Source organism: Miniopterus natalensis, chromosome 15 (genome assembly GCF_054644295.1).
Source record: "Miniopterus natalensis isolate mMinNat1 chromosome 15, mMinNat1.hap1, whole genome shotgun sequence".
NCBI lineage: Eukaryota > Metazoa > Chordata > Mammalia > Chiroptera > Miniopteridae > Miniopterus > Miniopterus natalensis.
The window spans coordinates 4,288,913-4,311,048 of record NC_142095.1 but is presented as its reverse complement, the minus strand read 5'-3'; the positions used below and the strand labels follow the sequence as shown (position 1 = coordinate 4,311,048).

The window sequence follows — 22,136 nt, the reverse complement described above, 5'->3', positions numbered from 1 at the left end:
GAAAACAACAGACAGCCCGGCCGAGCATGGCTCAGCAGTTGAGTGTCGACCTAGGATCCAGGAGATCGGGGTTCGATTCCCAGTCAGGGCACAAGCCCGGGTTGCGGGCTTGATCAATGACTCTCTCATTGATGTTTCTATCTCTCTCTCTCCCTCTCCTTTCCTCTCTCTGAAATCAATAAAGATATATTTTTTAAAAAAAACAACAGACAATATCCTACTTGAGCATAGATGCAAAAATCCTCAAATATTAGTAAATCTGATCCATTACTACACAAAAGCAGCAAATCTCTTTTAAAGGGTTTAATCATGTGTTAATCCAGACCTGGGATTATCCCAAAGCCAAGTGGCATCTGATTCCATTCTAAATTAAGTCTTGATGTAAACACAAAATTTTATGTCTGTAACTTTTCAAAGCTACTTTCAAAGAAAAGGCACAGCAGACAGGTTTAATTTAGGAAATTAAGAGGAAGATTATACAGAAGTTGACACACGACACAAGAAACTTTAGGATTGAAAGTAATGTATAGTGTCATGAACACACACTGAACTAAAGGGTATGAACCTACCTCCTTGGTTTTGAATTTAAAAATTTAGATAAAGAGAGAGTTATTAGCCTATACTTAAAAACTCAGTTCAGTTTCCGAGTCTGTGACACAAAGCATAATCCCTAATCTACTTTCTGCACCTGTATATCCAGTTCGGTTTAATTACTTACCTTCAACCTGGCTAGTATCTGGGCATGGTTTTTTCTTTGACTCCGAATTCCCAGTTTTCTCATCAACATCCAGGAGAGGAATGTAGTCTGTTTTTCCAACAGTTTCTCCCACAACATCATCATAGGCCTCTGCCTCCAGTGTGGCAATAAAGTCCCGTTTAATCTCTCCTTCAATTTCTGGAGGTGGTTCTGTTAATGCATCTGCAAGACTGAGGTCAGCCATTCTGTACCACTGCAACTGCCTGGTTAAAGGGGAAAATGTTTCATATCATGAGCACTGCAAAGGGAAAACGTTCTTGTCAGTTTTTTAAACAACAACAACAAAATTAATATCCAAACATTTAGGTTTAGAAGAGATACCCCCATTTTACAGATTAGAAAATTAAAGCTCAGTACAATCTTACCCAAGGTAAGCACTTTCTTCTCACATCTGTGAAGGAAACAGAGCAAGTGCCATTCTGTCCTTTTCATTAGTAAGAAACATGAAGTATATTTAAAACTCAAGTTATCCTAGGTTACAGCCAGTAAGGCTCAAATCAGGCCTTCTGATTTCAAGTCTTATAACCCTTTTCAAATATTCCATATATCTTAATTTCCAAATCATATCCCAAAATAATCCTTAAAAGAATAAACAGAGAAGTCAGATTAGAATCCCATTAAAAAAAGGTTACATTACTATCAGACCAATGAAGTCACCTTTCTTCCTTTCTTTCTTTTTTATATATTTTTTTATTGATTTCAGAGAGGGAGAGGAGGGAGGGAGGGAGGGAGGGAGGGAGGGAGGGAGGGAGGGAGGGAGGGAGGGAGGGGGGGGACGGACAGAAACATCAATGATGAGAGAGTCACTGATCAGCTGCCTCCTGCACACACCCCCACTGGGGATCGAGCCCATAACTCGGGCATGTGCCCTGAACTGGGAATCGCACCTCGATCTCCTGGATGATCAACTGCTGAGCCACATTGGCCAGGCTGAAGTCACCTTTCTTGACCAAATACTGGGAGTATGAGCCTCATCCTGGGGTAAGTACTGCTTCTTCATGAATCACTTGTGGAAAGCTATGTCCACACCAAATTACACTTAGCCCTGCATGAAAAATACAGACATGTTCCCTGAATCAGCTAAGAGAGGTAGTTCCTCTCTGTAAAGATGACCATCTTTACAAAATACCAGGTTCTCGATTTTCAAACATAACTTGAAATTAATAAGTATAATCTATTATTAGCAAAACTGTAGGTGAATAGCCAAGAAAATAGAGAATATTATTAAAAAGAGCCAAAGGGCCTGCAATAAGTTGAACTCCCAGTATATACACAGTAAAAAATTAAGTATGCAGGGTAGTATCTTTGTTTTCAAAAAGTCTATTTGAATAGTCTCCAAGAGACTCATAAGGATAAGGAGACATATGAGTTTGATCAGGTAAATGTACATCAAATAGCAATCTTTAGTTGCATGGTACAATGGCTACTGCTTCTGTCTGCCCAAAAATGTGTTCTTTCTTATCTCCCCTCATTCACACCAATGGCTCATAGGGTTAGACACAAGACTGGAGTATGGCCAATCAGAAGACAGGAAAACAATGGTTGGAAAGAACCACTTCATGACTACATCCCAGAAGAAAGGCCCATGAGAGAGTCTTCTTTCTCAAGTCTAAGTGAGCAACATTCCAATCTTTCTTTCACCTAATTTAGTCAATCTATTTCAACTAATACACATAATCTTTCCCCAACCCAAATTTTAAAAAGACAAAATTTACTATGATTCAAGATACTTCATGGTCAGGCTCTCCTTTCTAACTCTTCTCCACTGTCTACCTCTCTCCAACAAATTTACTATAGAAAAAGAAATACAGCAAGGAATACAATCACTCTATCTTCATCTTTGTCCCCAAACACTTTCCTCTCACCTTTTCTATCCTGTGATACAAGTATGAAAGTCATTCTTTTTCAATCATTATTTCTTCTCAGTTCCCCCATAAGACCAAGCTGTGAGACTATCACAACTATAAAATATGCACAAAGCAAATACATCTAGAACATTATAAAATCAGAAGCCAGCCCATCCCGTTCCCAAATTCAACACCTAAAAGGGTTTGGGCCCAGCCGGGCGTGGCTCAGCAGTTGAGCATCGACCTAGGATCCAGGAGATCGGGGTTCGATTCCCAGTCAGGGCACATGCCCAGATTTCGGGCTGCAGCCGATCAATGACTCTCTCTCTCATCATTGAGGTTTCTATCCCTCTCTCCCTCTCCCTTCTTATCTCTCTAAAAAATCAATAAAAATATATTTTTTTTAAAAAAAGGGTTTGCTATGTGTTTCAATGTTGTAGAAAGTGTAAGAGTGGTAGCATAGGTAATAAACCAGATGAACACAGGTTGTAAATTCAGTTCTACGACACAAAACAGAGGGTTAGATAAGCCCAGGAGCAAGACTTACTTCTAGGCAAGTGTCCAGAAAACCCCCACAAACATATCTATATTTAAGGCATGGTGAAAACATTTACTATGTATTCTTTATATTATACAATTGCAAGTGAAAATAAAATACCAAGATCTGTGAAAACTGATTTTGCATTGGCTTAACCTCTGGCCATCACCACACTTGTCTGTGTCCATGAGCTATGCACATATGTTCTTTGGCTAATCTCTTCTCCTTTATCAAGATAAGCGTTTTTAATATCCTATAACAAATAAGTCTTATAAAAAAGACTATCAAAAAGCACACTTTGGCCCTTGCCAGGTTGGCTCAGTTGGCTGGAGCGTCATCCCGTACAACAAAAGATTGCGGGTTCATTTCTGGGTCAGGGTACATACCTAGGTTGTGGGTTTGATCCCTGGTCGAGGTGCATAAGGGAGGCAATTGATCAATGTTTCTCTCTCACATCGATGTTTCTCTCTTTCTCTCTTTCCCCCTTCCTCTCTCTCTAAAAATCAATAAATATACATAAGTATATATATTAATATATATGTATACTTTTGGGGGGACACTATATACATATATATCTATACATATCCTCAGGTGAGGATTAAAAAAAAATTACACTTTGACTAATTGTTAACAAATACTAAGGCCAAAAATGAATATGTAAATAAATCAAAAGTAATGTTGGAAAAAATTAACAAAATAATTCTATTTAGCAATATTAACTATTTTTAAAAGCCTGACAAATTCTAATGTCAAAGGTTTCCATAAAAAGTAATTGCTTTTTTGCCCTGGCAGGTGTTTCAGTGGTTAGAGCATCAGCCTGCACACCGAAGGGTTGAGGGTTCAGTTCTCTTTCACATCGATGTTTCCCTCCTTCCCTCCCTCCCTCCCTCTCTAAAAAAATTAACAGAAAAAAATATCCTCCAGTGAGGATTAACAAACAAACAAAAAGTAATTGCTTTTCCCTTTCCTACCTATAGCTATTATTATCAGTTAGCCTATGAAAACTGTTATGAACCAAAAATAATAAAGGATGTCTATAACTAGTTTCATAATCAAAGAGAATTTGAAAGTACATCTGTACTATCCTTAACAACATACAATAAGAGCCCATACAATAAGATTTATTTTTGCCAGAAATATATAATTATGACACTTATTTCATGCAATCTACTAACACTTTTTCTAATTTAGGACATGGGAAAATCCAGCGATACATTTTAAACCTCATTTATCTGAGTGCAGATTCTTAAAGGACAGCTTTTTATTCACTGTAATCTTTCCCCTCATCACTTCCCACCACCATCACCTCCCAAACCACTTCCTGGCCTGGCATGTGGTTCATGGATTATGAATAGCAGCTTAAATTCAGTCTAAGAAGGCAATATTGATAGAAAATTAGACAGAAAATGGGAAGGTCATTTGGCTCCATATGCATCTAGCCAACGAGCTAGCATCTACAACTCAACATTTAGCCATCCTTTTCTTGTCACCAAATATAAATAGAAGTATGACTTAAACACAGACACATATACAAAATATCTCCTTATGGAAAATGACCCTGTAAAAGCAGTGCCAGTGTTATACTGGAAGTGAAAGTATTGGCCCTTAGTCAGAAGGCCCTGGTTTTCAATGCATTAAGGAGATCACCCAGTTATATAGTTATTCTTTCTAAAACAGGTACAATAAATTCCTTAAGTGCTCTATAGATTTGTTAAACTGGTTCTGCAAGTGTTCCAGAATTGATTTTAATAAATTCACGAATAAATTTCTTCCTATACTTACAGACTCATTTAAGATCACTTGATATTCATTTATGCCTCAAAATGTTTAGTTATATAGTTTATGGACGAAAGGGTATGACGTGACACAGTGTTAGTCTCAGATCTGGATATTCAAGAAGATCCAAAAATGAACCCTTGTGAATGAGAAGAATCTACTTTTTAAAAATAAACTGTCATTATTTACACTATTCGTCTTTCATTCATATAGATAATAAAGAAAGTTAACTTTAAATGGTTTGTTCATCGGAGGCAAGAAAGCTGGGTACAGAAGTTTCTATGCTTCACTGAAACACTAGTTTAATCTGACTCTCACCGTGGCTTTGAGTGAGTCACCTTCCGGGGCTGAGTTCCCTAATCTGTAAAATGAGAATGGTTTGTTACACGATTCCTGAGCTTGATTATCTTATAAGCTACTTATAATTCAGTTTCATCACTTACGTTAGAAATAAACAAACTTCTTACAGATCCTCAATGTGAATGTGAATGTGAATTCACATTATTAAATTAGTATTTTATATATCAAGTGCTCTCCATAATAACTGGGTTCAGGATTATTAAAAGCTTTTTAGCAAAGGGAGAGACTAAAAACAAACTCATCAGTACACAGCGCTGTGTTTGAGCAAATCTGACTAGAGTTTAAGAAACTCCACCCAGTGCTGGCTAATAACATCAGAGGAGACATGGCACCACTCTGCCAGAAAATAAGCCCCATATTATTTAACCAGGCACCAAGAGAACACAGTTTTCAACACAGCACTTTGGACATCTGCTCTTTCATTCTGACAACATGTCTGGAGTGAAACTATCTGGTATTCTAGAAGGGTTTTGAAAACAGGTAATCCGAGGAAATAGAAAATGACATGACATGATGATGAGGCACAGAAGAGAATTTTGGTCTCTTGACTACCCTCTTACTATTAATAGCTATGTACTCATAAAGAGTACATAAGAATATATGATGACATCACAAGCACTTTCTCTGCTGTATGGTTTACTTTTAGGTCACAAACTCAGAAATTAATTACTGAACTGAAAATATTTTCTAGGTCTATAGAGATTAAACAGTGTTCATATCTGATTTAAATACACAGAAGTGTGGACAACTTTTTAAGCTCCTAGAAGTCCTCTTGAAAATTTTAGGTCAGTCATCTTATCTATAGTCACTCACTCGGGATCTGTGCTCATTTTTTCTGATGAAAAATTAGCAATCAAGTTTGCAAATGGCCTGCTGTTACCTCTGTCCTCTCCTACCTACCACCCCCAAGGTGCTGCTCGGGAGTTAACGTGGGAGGAGAAAACTCATGAAAAGGAAGAACAGAGGCCTAATTTCCACCAACATACTCAGTCACTGTTCATAACAATATACTATTTTTATTTTACTGTCACATTAGCTAAACTTCTATCAAGATTCCTTTGAGATAGCCAACATTCCCTTTTAAAAAGTATAGAATCCTATTTCACAATATAATAGGGGGAAAGGGTTAAACAGAAAGACCACCTTAGTATGAATTTCTTATCAAGCAGCTTTCCTCCTGATCCCAGAGATAAATTCCACTGAAAATGTCTGAGTTTCTGGGTTCAGTGTGAAAAGGGAGAAAAGTAATTTAGCAGCATGGCACATTTCAGGGAAGAAAGCTGATCTGGTAAAGATATCAAAGTCGGGAGATGGCAAGCAGGCCCTAGGAGGGAAAAGGGGAGGTAATACAACAGTCAAGGTCAAGCATGACATCTTCCAAAATACTGCCTCCTGAGAATTTTACAAGAAAAAAAGAAACATTCTACTCAATAACCTAGACTAGTTTAGAAACAAAATTATCATTTATAACACTGTTATCTAAGGGAAATTTTGTATTCTGAATTCCAAATAACCTATTTAACAAATAAATGTTTAATAATTCTTAAAGGTAGGAGACTGCTAATAATGCTCACTTGAATTTTCTGTGATTGATAATCTGTCCTTTTGGGGGGGAGTAGAGAGGTGAGTTATGGATGAGGCACAGACTGTAAAGATACGTGGGCTAATATTTTCTTCTGTACTTTTTTTTTGCATGACTTATATTCTGAAGCCAACAACCAGCTGCTATCCCAGGACATTAGTGAGAGTACTGTGGCCAAAATTTTTTTCTCCAGCTTGGAAAAAAACCAGCGTCTCAGCCGGTCCCAATGATTATAAGATCATTTCTAATCTGACATGGTGAGAAGTATAGCCTGCATCATAAAGACTTCATATTCAATGTTAAGACCTTTTGAGTTTGCCTAGCAAGCTTTCAGTTACTAAATGGGGACTTTATTTCTCAGATTTGTTTTAATGAATTTCTTTCAGAGGCCTATTGCATATCAAGTTGAACCTTGTTTGTCTGGAGGCTGTGTTCTGTTTTTAATTTAATTAACTAGAAAAAGAAAACCTTGATTTATACATTCAATCAAAGCTGTACTTTATTCTAAGTAAAACCATATTTTTATTAAGAACCTCTAGGGGTCTCAGCTACCATCTCATATAGCTCAGAGGCACATATCACCTAGGCTAATCTGAATTTCTCCTGCTCTTCCCCAGAACCAGACTGGCAAATGGCAACAGACAATTCAGCAACATCTTGACTATCCTGAGCAATCAACTCCAAACTCCCTGGAGAACATACTAACTTTCTACCCCAGGTGCCCTCCTACATACTTCAAGGACAACAGCTGTATTATTACAAACTAATGGAATTTCCAGGTTCGGTGGGGTTCTGTTCCTAAACACCAGTTGTCCTGTTCCTCATAGGATTAGCAACAGGAGAGAGCCCTTGATTACTAGAATAGCTGAGGTCATCACCCAGCTGATACATTTTATTTCCATGTAGTCCCCAAAACTAAATATAAATACACTGCACACATATACATACATAAAACCTCGCAGCACAAGGCAGAAAGCCTAGCTTACTTACGGGAACTATCCGGGCAGCTTGTGTTCAGTCCTGACAGAATGCATTTTAGATCTCTAAACAGGCACATGCCTGCTACATTTCTGTCTAAGTGAATTTAAATCTATTTCTTCAAGAAGAACAATCTACACCAGATACCTCCCACTGTTAGCCATGTGATAGACGACAGTCAGTCTGCTGAACTCTGGTTATGTGGGCCAAAACAAGAGACGACAATGACACAGCACTTACATTTCTGCTATAACCATCCTGAAGAGTGAATCTTCAATTTTATCTCAATTTTTTTTTTAAAAAAGGAGGGTGGATTTTAAGATGATTCTCAATGCCTAATGACTCAAAATTTGGAAAAAGAGAAAGTATTTTTTTAAACTTTACTATTCATCTCATGTTGTCTTCCTCAGTCTAAGACGAAAAGAAATTCAGAGTTTGCTCACATCTATCCAAAAATTATTTCTAACCACTTAAAATCTCTAAAGTCTTGTTTAAAGTCCAGTTCAAATCTAGGATCCAATTCCCTCACTTTAACAGATGACAAAAAAGAGAACCAAAGTAAACAAGTCACTTATAAATGGAGCTGGGACTGAGGATCGGGCTAAGAGAGCGAGAGAACACTAGAAATAAAAGGGTGTGACAAAATTGGCCAAGTCTTAGAATTTTATAGGTTCTGCCTTTATCTGACACATTACTATACTTAAAAATCTATTTTCCTCCCCTATCTTTTCTTCTTAAAAGGATGAAGGCAATTGGGAACAGCCCTAACATAAAGAAAACATCCCAATTGATTTAAAAGAACCCCAATGCCTATTTAGAAAAGAAATCCAAACTCCTTAGTGTGATATCAAGGCTACATAATCCTAGAAGGCCCAGTCCTCATACTACCACAACCATCAGCAGGTTTCCATGTTGGGTCTCCCTGTATTTTAGTCACATGGCATGGGCTGCCATTTTACAAGCATACCATGGACATTACCACTGTATACCCTTTGTAGGGGTTCAGAATGAGCCACCCTAAGATGTGCCTCTGTGGCACGTGGATTGTTTTAAGCTAAAGGCAACCAAAACCCTGAGGACTCAAAAGAAACTTCTGCTTCCTCCTTATCTAGAAGAATTTAAATTAGGAACCTGGCCCAAGATAAGAGTTAAAATCACAAATGACCTTTAACCTATCTATATGTGCCAGGGGAAACTAATAATTACTGAACATGTGCTCTCCCTGCAATGACTTTCTAGTGCATTACCTCCTCCCTAACTTAGGATGCCTTATCTACCCATTTTCCCTTTCTGTCTCTGAACCTCCCATGTATGTGGGGTCTCTGACTCTCTCATGTATGCAGGGTTCTCATATATATGTATGTATTAAATTTGGTTATTTTCTCTTGTTAATCTGTTTCAAGTTTCCTTGACATTAGACCAGCCAGAAGAACCTTGAGGATAGAGGAAAGTTTCTTCCTCCCCTCACCTTGCTGATACTGCTCTTCAGATTCTCTTCACTCCTCCTTATCTGTCAAAGTTTCAAAATCAAAGTCCTATTATCTTTTCTGTGATTACTTTTTAGAATCTGTTCTCCCAGATTCATTCGAAACTAACACACATCATCTGTACTTCCATTCTAACGGGTACAGTCTGATCTGTCCTGTAAGTTGTAGACAGAATGGGACAAAAGTAGATTTACAGTTGTTCGTATGGAAAATACAATAATTAGCCCTAGCTGGTTTTGCTCAGTGGTTAGAGCATCAGCTGCACACTGAAGGGTCCTGGGTTCAGTTTCAGCCAAGGGTACGTACCTTGGTTGCAGGCTCAATCCCCAGTCCAGATCAGGGCTCGTGTGGGAGGCAACCAATTGACGTGTCTCTCTCACATCAATGTTTCTCTCTCTCAGGCTCTCTCACTTCCACTCTCTCTGAAAAACAATGGAAAAAATATCCTCGGGTGAGGATTAAAAAAACACAAAACAATGATTAATAAATAATAATACAAGAATAAACTGTGTTTCACATACTTACAACTGTAAACCTACCTTTGCCCCGCCCTGTATACCAGCAGCTCCTATAAACTACTAGGTCTCAAAGGTCAAGGACTATGACTAAATAATATGTATGCCTTCTCTTACATATCACTTTCTCTGTATTACTTTACGCAGAAAATGGGCCAAAATAACAAAGCCAACCAAACAAAAGGCTAGCTAAATGGCTCTAAACTGGCACAACGGAAGTTAATAAAGCCGTGTCTGATTTGAAATGAATCAGAGGTGTCAAACTACAAAACTCTTTAGACCTGGACAAAGAACAGGCAGGCTCAAGGCTGAAGGGCCCTCACATTAAGGATATTCACCTCATTCCTTCTACTTTCCACACGGCTTATGCCAGAGCAGTCCTGGAAAGACAGCCAACAGCGAGTAACCACACAAGCCGGCTCTCCATGCCGGTCACCTTATCATCATTAGGCAGAGCAATAAAAATAGCTCTCTGCTTTTAGAAAAGCACAACAACATGATGCAACACGGCAGAAACAAATAGGTTTTTATTCAAGAGATTAGCTGCCACCATCGATGTTAACGTCACTGTTGAGAACTTTTATAATTATGAAAATATTAAGTCTCTATAGTATCAGCGCACATCTCCGTCCAGGTGTAATAAATTATGTAATTTTAAGATGACTTAGTGCTGGAAAAATTGGGTAAAGAGAAGAGTATTCACTCCTGATTAGCTCTTAGCTTTTGAGAACTATTTTATATAAGTAAAGCTTCTCCATCAAGCAAAGTGAGTTTCTCTCTGAAGTTCAGAGCCATGCATACCACATTTTATGTAACCTTCATCAGGCAGTCATTGGCTGAGGGCCATGTGACAGGGAGGGACGTAACTTTCCAAACATCTCTGGGGGAGGTGGCTCCTATCTGCTGCAGCCCTGCGCAGCTAACACTCATAGCAGGATAGGGGGTGCGAACGGGGGGGGGGGGGGGGTGCACTCACTGGAAAAGATAATCTAGACAGGGAACCAGCATCATCTGCTACAGAAGGATAAATTGTGTAACAAAAAAAGCATAGCAGAAATAAAGTGACAAAAAGTTTAATTCATTAGATTTACCAATATTAAATATTAAACTTATACAAACCTAACATCACATCTATTTAAAAAATGCATAAAACTGAAAGTAATGAGGAGAAACAAAGGTGTTAAAAAGGATGGACAGTAATGGGGCCTCTCATGCACTGCTATAAACTGATAATCATTTTAGACAACAGTATGTCATTATTTATAAGGCAGAATTTGTACATTTCCTTCCCAGGCTTTCCACTTCTAGATATGTATCTTAGATAAACTCATCCACGTACAAGAATGTCAGCAGCATTATTCATAACAAAAATCTAAGAACAATACAAATGTGTATCAATAGAGAATAAATTAAATTTTATATTAATGTAATGAAATCAATATAGCATTGAAAATGAATTAACTATAGATATATCCATCAACATGGATAAATTTCAGTTACATGGTGTTAAAGGAGTCATGCATTTGTGCTCAAACAAACACAAGGAAAGGCACAAAATTCAGGATAGTGATACACTCTGGGGGTAAATTTCAATAGGGAAGGGACAAACAAGGGGCTTAGGCTTTCCTAAGCTGGGTAGTAGACTCATGAAAATTTAACTTTTTATTACTCTTTATATTTTGCATATATATTTTACATACAAAAGGGTACATATGACGTCACAGCAAAAAGGAGGGGGGCACAAGGATAATGAAGGAAGCAAAGGGACAGGGACAGGGACAGGCACAGGGACAGGCACAGAAGGTGGAAAAGGGAAAAACAAAAAGAAAATTCCCCAAGCAGTACCAAGTTATGAGGAACAGATTGTCTTCTGATTTCTAACAGCAACACTAAATGCTAGAATGCAATGGAGTGATGCCTTTTAAAACTGAAATTTTAAACCTAAAGTTTTACACCCAACCGATTTATCAAGTAAGGATCAAGTTGCAAATTCAAACATGCAATAAATCCAAAACGTTTATTTTCCAGACACCCTTTCTGAAAATGAACTTTCAGTGCAAATTCCAGTAAAGTGACAAATGAACACAGCATGCTAGGAAAGCCACAGTATCCAAGTAACAGTACAATTCATCTATAAAAAAAATAAAAAATTCCAAGATGATGGTAATGCACTGGATCTAGAAACAACTGTCCAAAATTAACCTTTCCACAAACAATATAGTTTTTAAAATGACCTTACATATGTGGTACAGATGCCATATATTTTCTTAGCAATAAGGTGGAAAAAAGGACAACTAAAAATTGGGGGGAAGGGAGTTACTGGAGGGGAACTACACAAGAATGTTTGATTCAAACACAATGCAACCTGTACTGTATTTTGAGCTCATTATATATTTTAAGAAAAGAATGCATTTAATACTTAGAACATTCTCATCAGATTTACTAACACAGGATGGATTCATGAAGAATTACATTTTGTACCTAGGTGTAAAAGGGGGTGGGTGGGTGTGTGTGTGTGTGTGTGTGTGTATACATATACTGTATCACAGAAAAAAGGGGGGGAGGAGTGGGGACTAACTCTAAAACAGCAGCTTTTGAAATCAAAGCTAAAAGGCTTTTGCTGACTCTTCAAGTGTAATCTTAAGTGGGTAGAATGCAAAGAGAACTTTGCCTCCTCACTGGAATGTGCTTTCCTATTGGTCTGCAAGTCTGCATGTGCTGACCTTTAAAAGAAGTATAAGGTTTGTCTGTTCTCCCTTCTGCTAGTGGGCTGACAGACTTAACATGGGTGGACAATGACTTGGTGGCTCTGATGTTGGCTGTGTTCAATATTCTACTGTATTTCTTGTACAAGCACTGGAAGATTATTGCCATAAATGCATTTTTATTCCTTCAAAAATAAGCAAGGCAAAATGAAATAAAAGAGAAGTTTAAACCACAAATGAAATTACAAAAGAAAATAACATGATATGGCCATCTTGGGGGGGAAAAACTCCTAAATATAACAAACACCAAAGAGTTTACAAACTAAAATTACGAAGACTTCCAAACTAAGTTTCTTCCAAGAAATTCTGAAGTGAATTCTAAGTAATCAAAGGTACAAACCGTATCACGCAATAGGAGAAAGATTTTGATGGTGAATACAGAATCGAGGAATGTGCAAACTGAATGGGAGTGTGGCAGAGATGTGCTCAATGCTCCCAGTCCTGTTTACCTCCCTTACAGTTACAACTTGAGACCATATGGCTGGGTTCTGTCAGTGGAATGCAAGATGAAGTAATATGCTTCACCACAAAATTAAATAAGCTCCTCCTTGCTGGTGCTCTTTGCTCTCAACCAAATAAATAGAAAGGATCTAGTGGAAGACTCTAAGACACCAGATGGAAGGAACTGGAATTCTTTATTCATCACAGGAACCAAAAAATAAACCTTTGCAGTCCGGGTAACTCAGCTGGTGAGAGCATCGTTCTGATACATCAAGGTTGCGGGTTCAACCCCCAGTCAGGGAACATACAGGAATCAACCAATGAACTCATAAATTGATCTCTCTCTCTCTCTTTCTCCAAAATCAATTTTAAAAAAATAAATAAACCCTAATTGTGTGAAGCCACTGAAATGCTAGATATGTTAAAGCAGATAGCATTAATTACCCAATTAATACAGGGATCTTGTCCTAGCCCGTCTGGCTCAATGGTTAGAGCACTAGCCCACGGACTAAAGGGTCCTGGATTCAATTCCGGTCAAGGGCACAAACCTTGGTTGCAGGCTCTATTCCCAGCCTGGGTCAGGCACATTCGGGAGGCAACCAATCGAATTGTCCCTCTCACATTGATGTTTCTCTCTTCCTTCCACTCTCTCTGAAAAGCAATGGAAAAAATATCCTCGGGTGAGGATTAAAATAAAAAAAAAAAATACAAGGATCTTACATATCTAAACTAACATCCTCATTTTACAAATAAAAAAACTGATAAAGACAGTTTCTAGAAACTACATTAGTGCCCTAGCCAGTTTGGCTCAGTGGTTAGAGCATCAGCCCAGCAAAGGGTCAAGGGTTTGATTCCCAGTCGAGGGCATACACTTGGGTTGCAGGTTTGACCTGGCCCAGGTGGGACATGCAGGAGACAACCAATTGATGTCTCTCTCACATCGATGTTTCTTTCTCTCTCCCCTTCCCTCCCTCCTACTCTCGATAAAATAAATCAATTGAAAACATATCCTCAGGTGAGGGTTTTAAAAAAAAGTCTCATCACTGAAAACTAACTGACTCTTCACTAAAGCTTCAAATCTGGTACTCCGGAAAACCAACTTAACTTTGTTGATTCACAGACAACAGTGACCAACTCTAACAAGGACTTATTCATGTTCAGAGAAACAAAACAACTTAGCAATGTGTATCTAATATTTCCAACTGAATCACAAGACTTTAAAAAGAGCATTTGAATCCAACCTCCTTATTTTATAAGTGAGAAAAGGGCCAAGGGCATTAACAAAGATACTTGTTCAAGGTCACCCTTGAGTCTCAACTAGAACCAGGATTTCTTCAGTCCCATATTCCAAAGCAAGAAGCAAGTGAACGATAAGGGGTATTATAATTCTGACCACATCCTATACTAGGTTAGAATGCTTTAGTTTTCTCAGGGGTCAAGAAGATAATTTCAGCCATTTCCACCTATCAGTAATAGCAACAAATAGCTATCTTTTTTTTTAAATGCTATGCCTACTGGATACAGATTTTTGTCTCATATTTAACTATCAATTATTGCATTGTGCCACTAGTCAATATCCATGATGTAAAGTTGAAGCCTTGGTTAAAGTTCCCAAGTGTAGCCTGGCTGGACCTGGCTCAGGGGTTGAAGCATCAGCCTAGGATCCAGGAGACTGTGGTTCGATTCCCAGTCAGGGCACATGCCCGGGTTGCCAGTCGGGGACCTTCAGAAGGCAGCCGATCAATGACGACTCTCTCACCATTGATGTTTCTATCTCTCTCTCCCTCTCCCTTCCCCTCTCTGAAATCAAAAAGACATATTTAAAAATAAATAAATAAAGTTCCTAAGTGTACAATTTAATTTGGTATAAACAGAAAAGTGAGTATATCAGTTTTCCTCCCAGTTGACCTTAATAATTTTTTTAATTGAGGTAAAATTTACAGAACAAACAATTAACCATTTTAAAGTGTACAATTCTATGGCATCCACCTCTCTCTAGTTTCAAAATGTCTTTTACTTTTTTAGAGATGCACTAATCCAAATGTAGAAGAGTTACTCTGTTTTCAATTAATTCATCCCATCTCAATGAAGTCTGAAGCCCAGGTTCCAACCTTAAGTGTATCCCGAACCCCTTTATCATTCTAATCTCCTTCTACACGTGGCCAGCCAGAGTGCACAGGTATTGTGCCAAGTACCTTTCACCTTCTTCTAGGTATCAATGGATCACATAGAAAACCCACACTCCTGCCCTAAACAACCACAAAGTCAGGCGTATTGTGTGGTTAGCCTACCCAGCAGGCTTTTTCAACAAATACTTTGACATTACAAACTACTTAGGAAGGAATGATCTCATCCTACTGATCCAACAGCAAACTTTATCAAAAAGCTTTTTGTTACAAGCTGTGATAACCTAGGAAACCAGACCTATTTTTACTATTCAGACAACAAAAAGAAAAAAAGAAGTCATGGGGGAAAAACAGTTCATATATTGACCATTTGTAAAAACCACTTATTCTACAGAATTTTCCCCTTTCTTGGTATCTCACTACAAGTGAACAAAACGACTTTCAGAATTAATGCTGGTAAAAAAATCATTGTAACAATTTTTTTATTGTAAAACTTTAAGCTTCATATTCTAGTCCCAATACTGAACCTACATTGGGTCTGATTTGTAGGAAAAAACAAGGATTCTTTTCCACCATCACCTCAACATTGACCGAGTGCTTATATTTTAGATACTCATCACTTTACATATATTAATTCAATTAATACATTGAGCAATTCTAGTATATAGGTATATAATTCCCGTTTAAAATGAAGCACTAAGGCACTTAGAGGTTAAATAACTTGCAATTATTTTTACAGCAAGCTTGTGGCAGAGCTAAAAGATCATTAAATACAGTGAAAAGTCAGTGTATAAACACTCTCTCCTACCACTTCCACCTGCAACTCCCTATAGGCCAACTCCCAGGCCCCGAAACGGATAAGAAGACATTAACACTGAGAGGTAGAGGGTAGTGGGAATAGGAAAATTAGCAGGCTACTACACAGGCAAATGCAAGGACTTCTCCTGTTCTGTGACATTAGATGTTAAGATGGGGAAGGGTTAGCACACAAAAAGAGATGTAGGGAAAAGGGGGGTTTTAGGAAAGCAAAGTCTTAATATTACTGCACTATTTTCCAAGGATCTGGAAGCATAAGCAATCTAGTCACTTAAAAAGTGTTCTCTGTTGGGGGAAAGAGATATTTTGTCTGGCTCTCCTACAGTTTAGATGAAATAGCCCCAAACGATATTCCCTTGTTCTAAATCCATTATTCTTCCCACTTAAAATAAACCAAGATGGGCTGGGGTGGGAGGAAGGAAAGCAACAGGAAAAGGTGGCACTCTAATCACTCAAAGTCAGTCTCATTTGAAAAGTCAGTATCTAAAGTTAAAGATTATAACCTAGCCCCGAGCATGGCTCAGCGATTGAGCATCAACCTAGGATCCAGGAGATAGCAGTTTGATTCCCAGTCAGGACACATGCCTGGGTTGCGGGCTTGATCCCCAGTCGGTGGCATGCAAGAGGCAGCCGATCAATGACTCTCTCATCATTGATGTTTCTATCTCTCTCTCTCTCTCCCCCTCTCCCTTCCTCTCTCTGAAATCAACAAAGATATATTTTTAAAAAAAAGAAAAGACTAGAGTTAGGATACTAGCCTACAGCTTAAAAAGTTTCTGAAGACAAAAATAGAGAGTTTGGCCCTGGGTGGTAGCTCAGTTGGTTGGAGAATCGTCTGTACACCAAAAGGTTATGGGTTGATTCCCAGTCAGGGCACATACCTAGGTTGCAGGTTTTATCCCTAGTCAAGGTGCATATGGGAGGCAACTGATCGATGTCTCTCTCTCTCTCTCTTTCTCTCTCTCCCTCCCTCTCTCTCTAAAAATCAATAAAATATATCCTAGGGTGAATATTAAAAAAAATAAGAGTTTGCCCCTCTGAAATGTCTAAAGCTTTCCCCAGATCTCTACTGACCTCCCCACCCTGTCTTGGACTCTGAATAGGTCCCAATACCTTCAGTGAGGGTAGTAACACAATCACAAAATATAATCTGAAAAAGAAACAAGTAAACTCTAGTACACAAAGTTCTCAGAAAAAAAGTAAAGAAGAGTGTCCCAGGAAGTGGAAAAGCTGTTACAAAAGCCCTAAAAACTCCCTTCATCTCCTCACCCCAGAAGTGATCCCCATGCCCTCAGGAGCTACATTAGAATGAGAAAAACATAAGACTGGGGGGGGGGGGGTTGGAAGGATTGAGGGGGGAAAAAGGAAAACACTCAGAAGAAGAAAAAAAAGTGGATAAGTACACTACACTGAATCAAATAATTTATGTCAATTCTTACTCTTCAACCCAAAAATAATTCTTTCTTGCTTAGTATCTAAAATGCCATTTTCTATTCCACCTTTTCCAGACCCACCTCAACTATCTCCATCTCTATGAAAGCCTCCATGACTTGCAGAGCTTCTAGTGCACCACTGACAAACTACTATTTATGTGCCTATTACCCTTTATAAACCTCGAGCTCGAGAGCAAGGATTTTCAGTGATCTTTGGGTGTTCATCAGTACCTACCCCAGTTCCAGGAACATACATGGTGGATTCAAAATAATGGAAAGTAAAATATGTTGCACATTTTTCTAATTCACGTTTTCAATTTTTCTCTTTTGATCACAACCCATGGGGGGGAAATTAATTTTATATAATGATCCATATTCACACACATTTACTTACACACACATGCACATATAAATGAAACACAAGTTTAATGAATCAGACCAGCTGGTGTGGCTCAGTGGTTGAGCATCAACCTATGAACCAGGTGGTCATGGTTCTATTCCTGGTCCGGGGGACCGGATGCCCAGTAGGGGGTATGCGGGAGGCAGCCGATCAATGACTCTCTCATCTTTGATGTTTCTCTCTCTCTCCCTCTCCCTTCCTCTCTGAAATCAATAAAAACATTTAAAAAAAAAAAAAAAAGCTTGAGCCCGGCTGGGCGTGGCTCTGTGGTTGATCCTCGACCTGGGATCCAGGCGATTGGGGTTAGATTCCCCGTCAGGGCACATGCCCGGGTTGCGGGCTCGATCAATGACTCTCTCATCATTGATGCTTCTATCTCTGTCTCTCCTTCTCCTTTCCTCTCTCTGAAATCAATAAAGATATTTTTTTTTAAAAAAAAGGTTTGATGAATCAATACTAATCCTTACTATGTAAAATGTATTGATATCTTCTGTTCCTTCTTTGTTTTAAGGGCTGCCTGTGACCTTCAGTTTGTTTTGTGTTTTTTTTGTGTTTTTTTTTTAAATATATCTTTATTGGTTTCAGAGAGAGGAAAGGAGCAGGAGAGGGAGAGAGACAGAAACATCAATGATGAGAGAGTCGTTGATCAAGCCCGCAACCCGGGCATGTGCCCTGACCGGGAATCGAACCCCGATCGCCTGGATCCTAGGTCGAGGATCAACCACAGAGCCACGCCCAGCCGGGCTGTGACCTTCAATTTGAAATTTTCAATTCTGATAAAAACTATCTCTTAAGAGGAGGTACAAAATCAAAAGCTGTTTTCAAACTTTAGTGTGGAAGTCCCCTGGGAAGATGGTTTAAAATACATTAGAGAGAGCCCCAGCTAGGTAGCTCAGTTGGTTGGAATGTCAACCCATACACCAAAAAGGTTGTGGGTTCTATTACCAGTCAGGGCACATACCTAGATTTCGGGTTCAATCCCTGGACGGGGCATGGACGGGAGGCAACCAATCCATGTTTCTCTCTCACATCAATGTTTCTCTCTCTCTCTCTCCCCCTTCCACTCTGTCTGAAAAGCAATGGAAAAAATATCCTCAGGTGAGGAAGAATAAATAAAAATACATTACAGAGTTCTATTCCCAGAATCTAGTATCATAAATCTGGGTAGAGGCCCAGGAATCTGCACTTCAAAGTAGTCCAACTGGTTCTGATGTAGATGATAAAACTATACTTATCAGAGACATACCTACAGTACTTGATTTAAGATTTAATCTCAAAAGTCAGGGCTTCAACTCTTCTTATAGTAAACTACAGGTTAACCAAAGTATCTGCAAGAGGTTCCTGCATCACTAATAAGTTGTTTTTTAATCTGAAAGTTGGTTCAACAATCCTTTTATAGACTTCCTCTAATGCAATTTGGTAAACCACGAAAATCTAACTGTTCCTCTTAACTACGGCTCTTCTGGCTCTTCCCACCATGAAAACAAAAGAATGATATGAATGAAAGGCATTTTTGTTCCAAATCCTTTGCCTTATAACTGAAAGGGCTTTTGAAAACCAGTCACACTGACCATACAAGTGGCATATGCAGTCACCAGTTTGGAACTCCTAAGTCCAAGTGGCCTAAAAAGTGATGGCTAATAGCTCAAAGTCTGACCACAAACTGCTTGAAAGCCAATGCTGAAATAAAACTTTTGTAAGAGTACTCTACAATACAAGCCTCCATTTCTTGTAATTACAAGCCAGTAAGAAGAAGATCCTTGATTCTTGAAAGTTTTAAATTCAACAAAGTCAATATTAAAAGAGCACGAAACGCAATGAACAATCTAAAACTGAAATTAAGAAAACAATTCCACTTACAAAAAACATCAAAAAGAATACTTAGAAATAAATTTAACAAAAGAAGTGCAAAACTTACACACTGAAAAATACAAAACATTAGTAAAAGAAAAGATCTAAACAAATGGAAAGACACCCCATGTTCGTGAGTGTGAAGACCTAACTTTTAAAAAAAAAATGTTTTTACTGATTTCAGAGAAAAGAAAGGAGAGGAAGAGATAGAAACATTGATGACAGAGAAACATCGATCAGCTGCCTCCTGCATGCCCCCTACTGGGGACTGAGCCCACAACCAGGGCATGTGCCCTGATCAGGAATCAAACCAGGGACCTCCTGGTACCTGGGCCTATGCTCAACCACTGAGCCACACTAGCCAGGTGACCTAACATTTTTAAGATGGTACTATTCCCCAAACACACCTACAGATTCAATGCAATCCTATCAAAATCCCAGCTGGCTTCTTTGCAGAAACTGACAAGCTAATTCTAAAATTCATATGGAAATTCAAAGCAGCCAGAATAACCAAAAAAATACTGAAATTGGGAGAACAGACTCACACTTCCCAATTTCAAAACATACTACAAGCTACAGTAATCAAGGCAATGTTGTGTTAGTATAAGCACAGACATAAAGATCAATGGAACAGAATAGAAAATTCAAACAAAACTTCACATTTACAGTCAATTTTTGAAAAAGGTGCCAATACAATTCAATAGGGCAAGAACAGTCTTTTTGACAAATGGGCAAATGATCTGAACATTTCTCCAAAGATGATATATATTAAAAAAATAATAAACTAAAAAAAAAACACAGGGCCTAGCCAGTTTTGCTCAGTGGTTAGAGCATCAGCCCCTGGACTAAAGGGCTCTGGGTTCAATTCCAGTGAAGAGCACATATGTTGGAGGCTCAATCCCCACCCAGTCGGGACAAGCAGGGGGCAACCAATCGATGTGTCTCTCTCATATCGATGTTTCATTCTCTCTCCCTTCCACTCTTTCTAAAAAGTAATGGCAAAAATATCCTCTGGTGAGGATTAAAAAAATAATGATTAAAATTAAAAAGATGATATTCAAATAGCCAATAAGCATATTAGTCATCATGAAAATGAAAGTCAAAACCACAATGATATACTATTTCATAACCCACCAGAATGACTATAATCAAAAGGACAAGAGTTTGAAAAGATGTGGAGAAACTGGAACCTTCATATACTACTAATGGGAATGTAAAATGGTGTGGCCATTTTGGAAACAGTATGGCAGTTCCTCCATAGGTTACACATAGAGTTACCATATGACCCAGTAATTCCACTCCTAGGCATATAGCCAAGAGAAATGAAAACATATGTCCACACAAAAACTTGCACACAGCCCGGCAGGCATGGCTCAGGGCACATGCCCGGGTTGCAGGCTCGACCCTCAGTGGGGGACTTGCAGGAGGCAGCCGATCAATGACTCTCTCATCATTGATGTTTCTATCTCTCTCTGTCCCTCTCCCTTCCTCTCTCTAAAACCAATAAAGATATATTTTTTAAAAAGAAAGAAAATGTGCACACAAATGTTCATAGCATTATTCATAAGAGCCAAAAAGTGAAAACCCAAAAGTCCATCAATAGATAAACAACAAAAATGTGGCATATCCATACAATAGAATATTATGTGTCCATAAAAAGGAATAAAGTATTAATACAAGCTACAAGATGGATGAACCTTGGACACATGCTAAATGAAAGAAACCAGTCAAAGAAGACCACATATTGTATCATTCCAATTATATGAAATATCCCAGAACAGGCAAATCTATAGAGATAGAAAAGTTAGTGGTTGTCAAGGGCTGAAGGTAGGGTAGGGGGATGAAACGGTTAGGAGGTGATGGTTAAAGAGTATGGGGTTTCTTTTGGAGTGATAGATATGTTCTAAACTGACTGTGGTAATGGTTACACATATTGAGGATATACTAAAACCACTGAATTATACACTTTAAATGAGTGAACTGTACAGTATGCGAATAGTATATCAATAAAACAGCTACCAGAGAGAGAGAGAGACAATACCAAACACATGAAACTAAAATCTCCCTTCCTATGAAACTGTCCTTAATACCAGCTTCAAGGATGTTTCCTTTCTTGTCATTCTAAGAGGACAGATATTATTTCTTTTCAGTAAATACAATATTTATTAAAAAGCAAAGCTTGCCCAGCCGGGCGTGGCTCAGCGGTTGAGCGTCGACCTAGGATCCAGGCGATGGGGGTTCGATTCCCAGTCAGGGCACATGTGCAGGTTGCGGGCTCGATCAATGGCTCTCTCATCATTGATGTTTCCATCTCTCTCTCCCTCTCCTTTCCTCTCTCTGAAATCAATAAAGATATATTTAAAAGAAAGAAAAAAAAAAGCAAAGCTTACAAAAAAAAAAAAAGGCATGCTTTGTTGTTAGATGCATTTACAAACTTCTTCAAGAAAAGGCAAGAGAGTGCCAC

The 22,136-nt window shown here is 38.5% G+C and overlaps 1 protein-coding gene across 5 annotated transcripts in view; it reads right to left on the bottom strand.

Annotated features, from left to right (window-relative positions):
• MAP4 (microtubule associated protein 4) overlaps positions 1-22,136 on the bottom strand; it is a 113,119-nt gene that overhangs the window by 78,949 nt on the left and 12,034 nt on the right. For 4 of the 5 annotated variants that reach the window (XM_087824786.1, XM_087824787.1, XM_087824788.1 and 1 more), the window contains exon 2: positions 719-960. In XM_087824786.1, coding sequence (XP_087680912.1) covers positions 719-941 — 223 coding nt within the window. In that variant the 5' untranslated portion in view covers positions 942-960. Of the gene's footprint in view, positions 1-718; positions 961-9,631; positions 9,650-22,136 lie in introns of those variants that run through there. The other variant, XM_087824790.1, reaches the window with a different exon arrangement.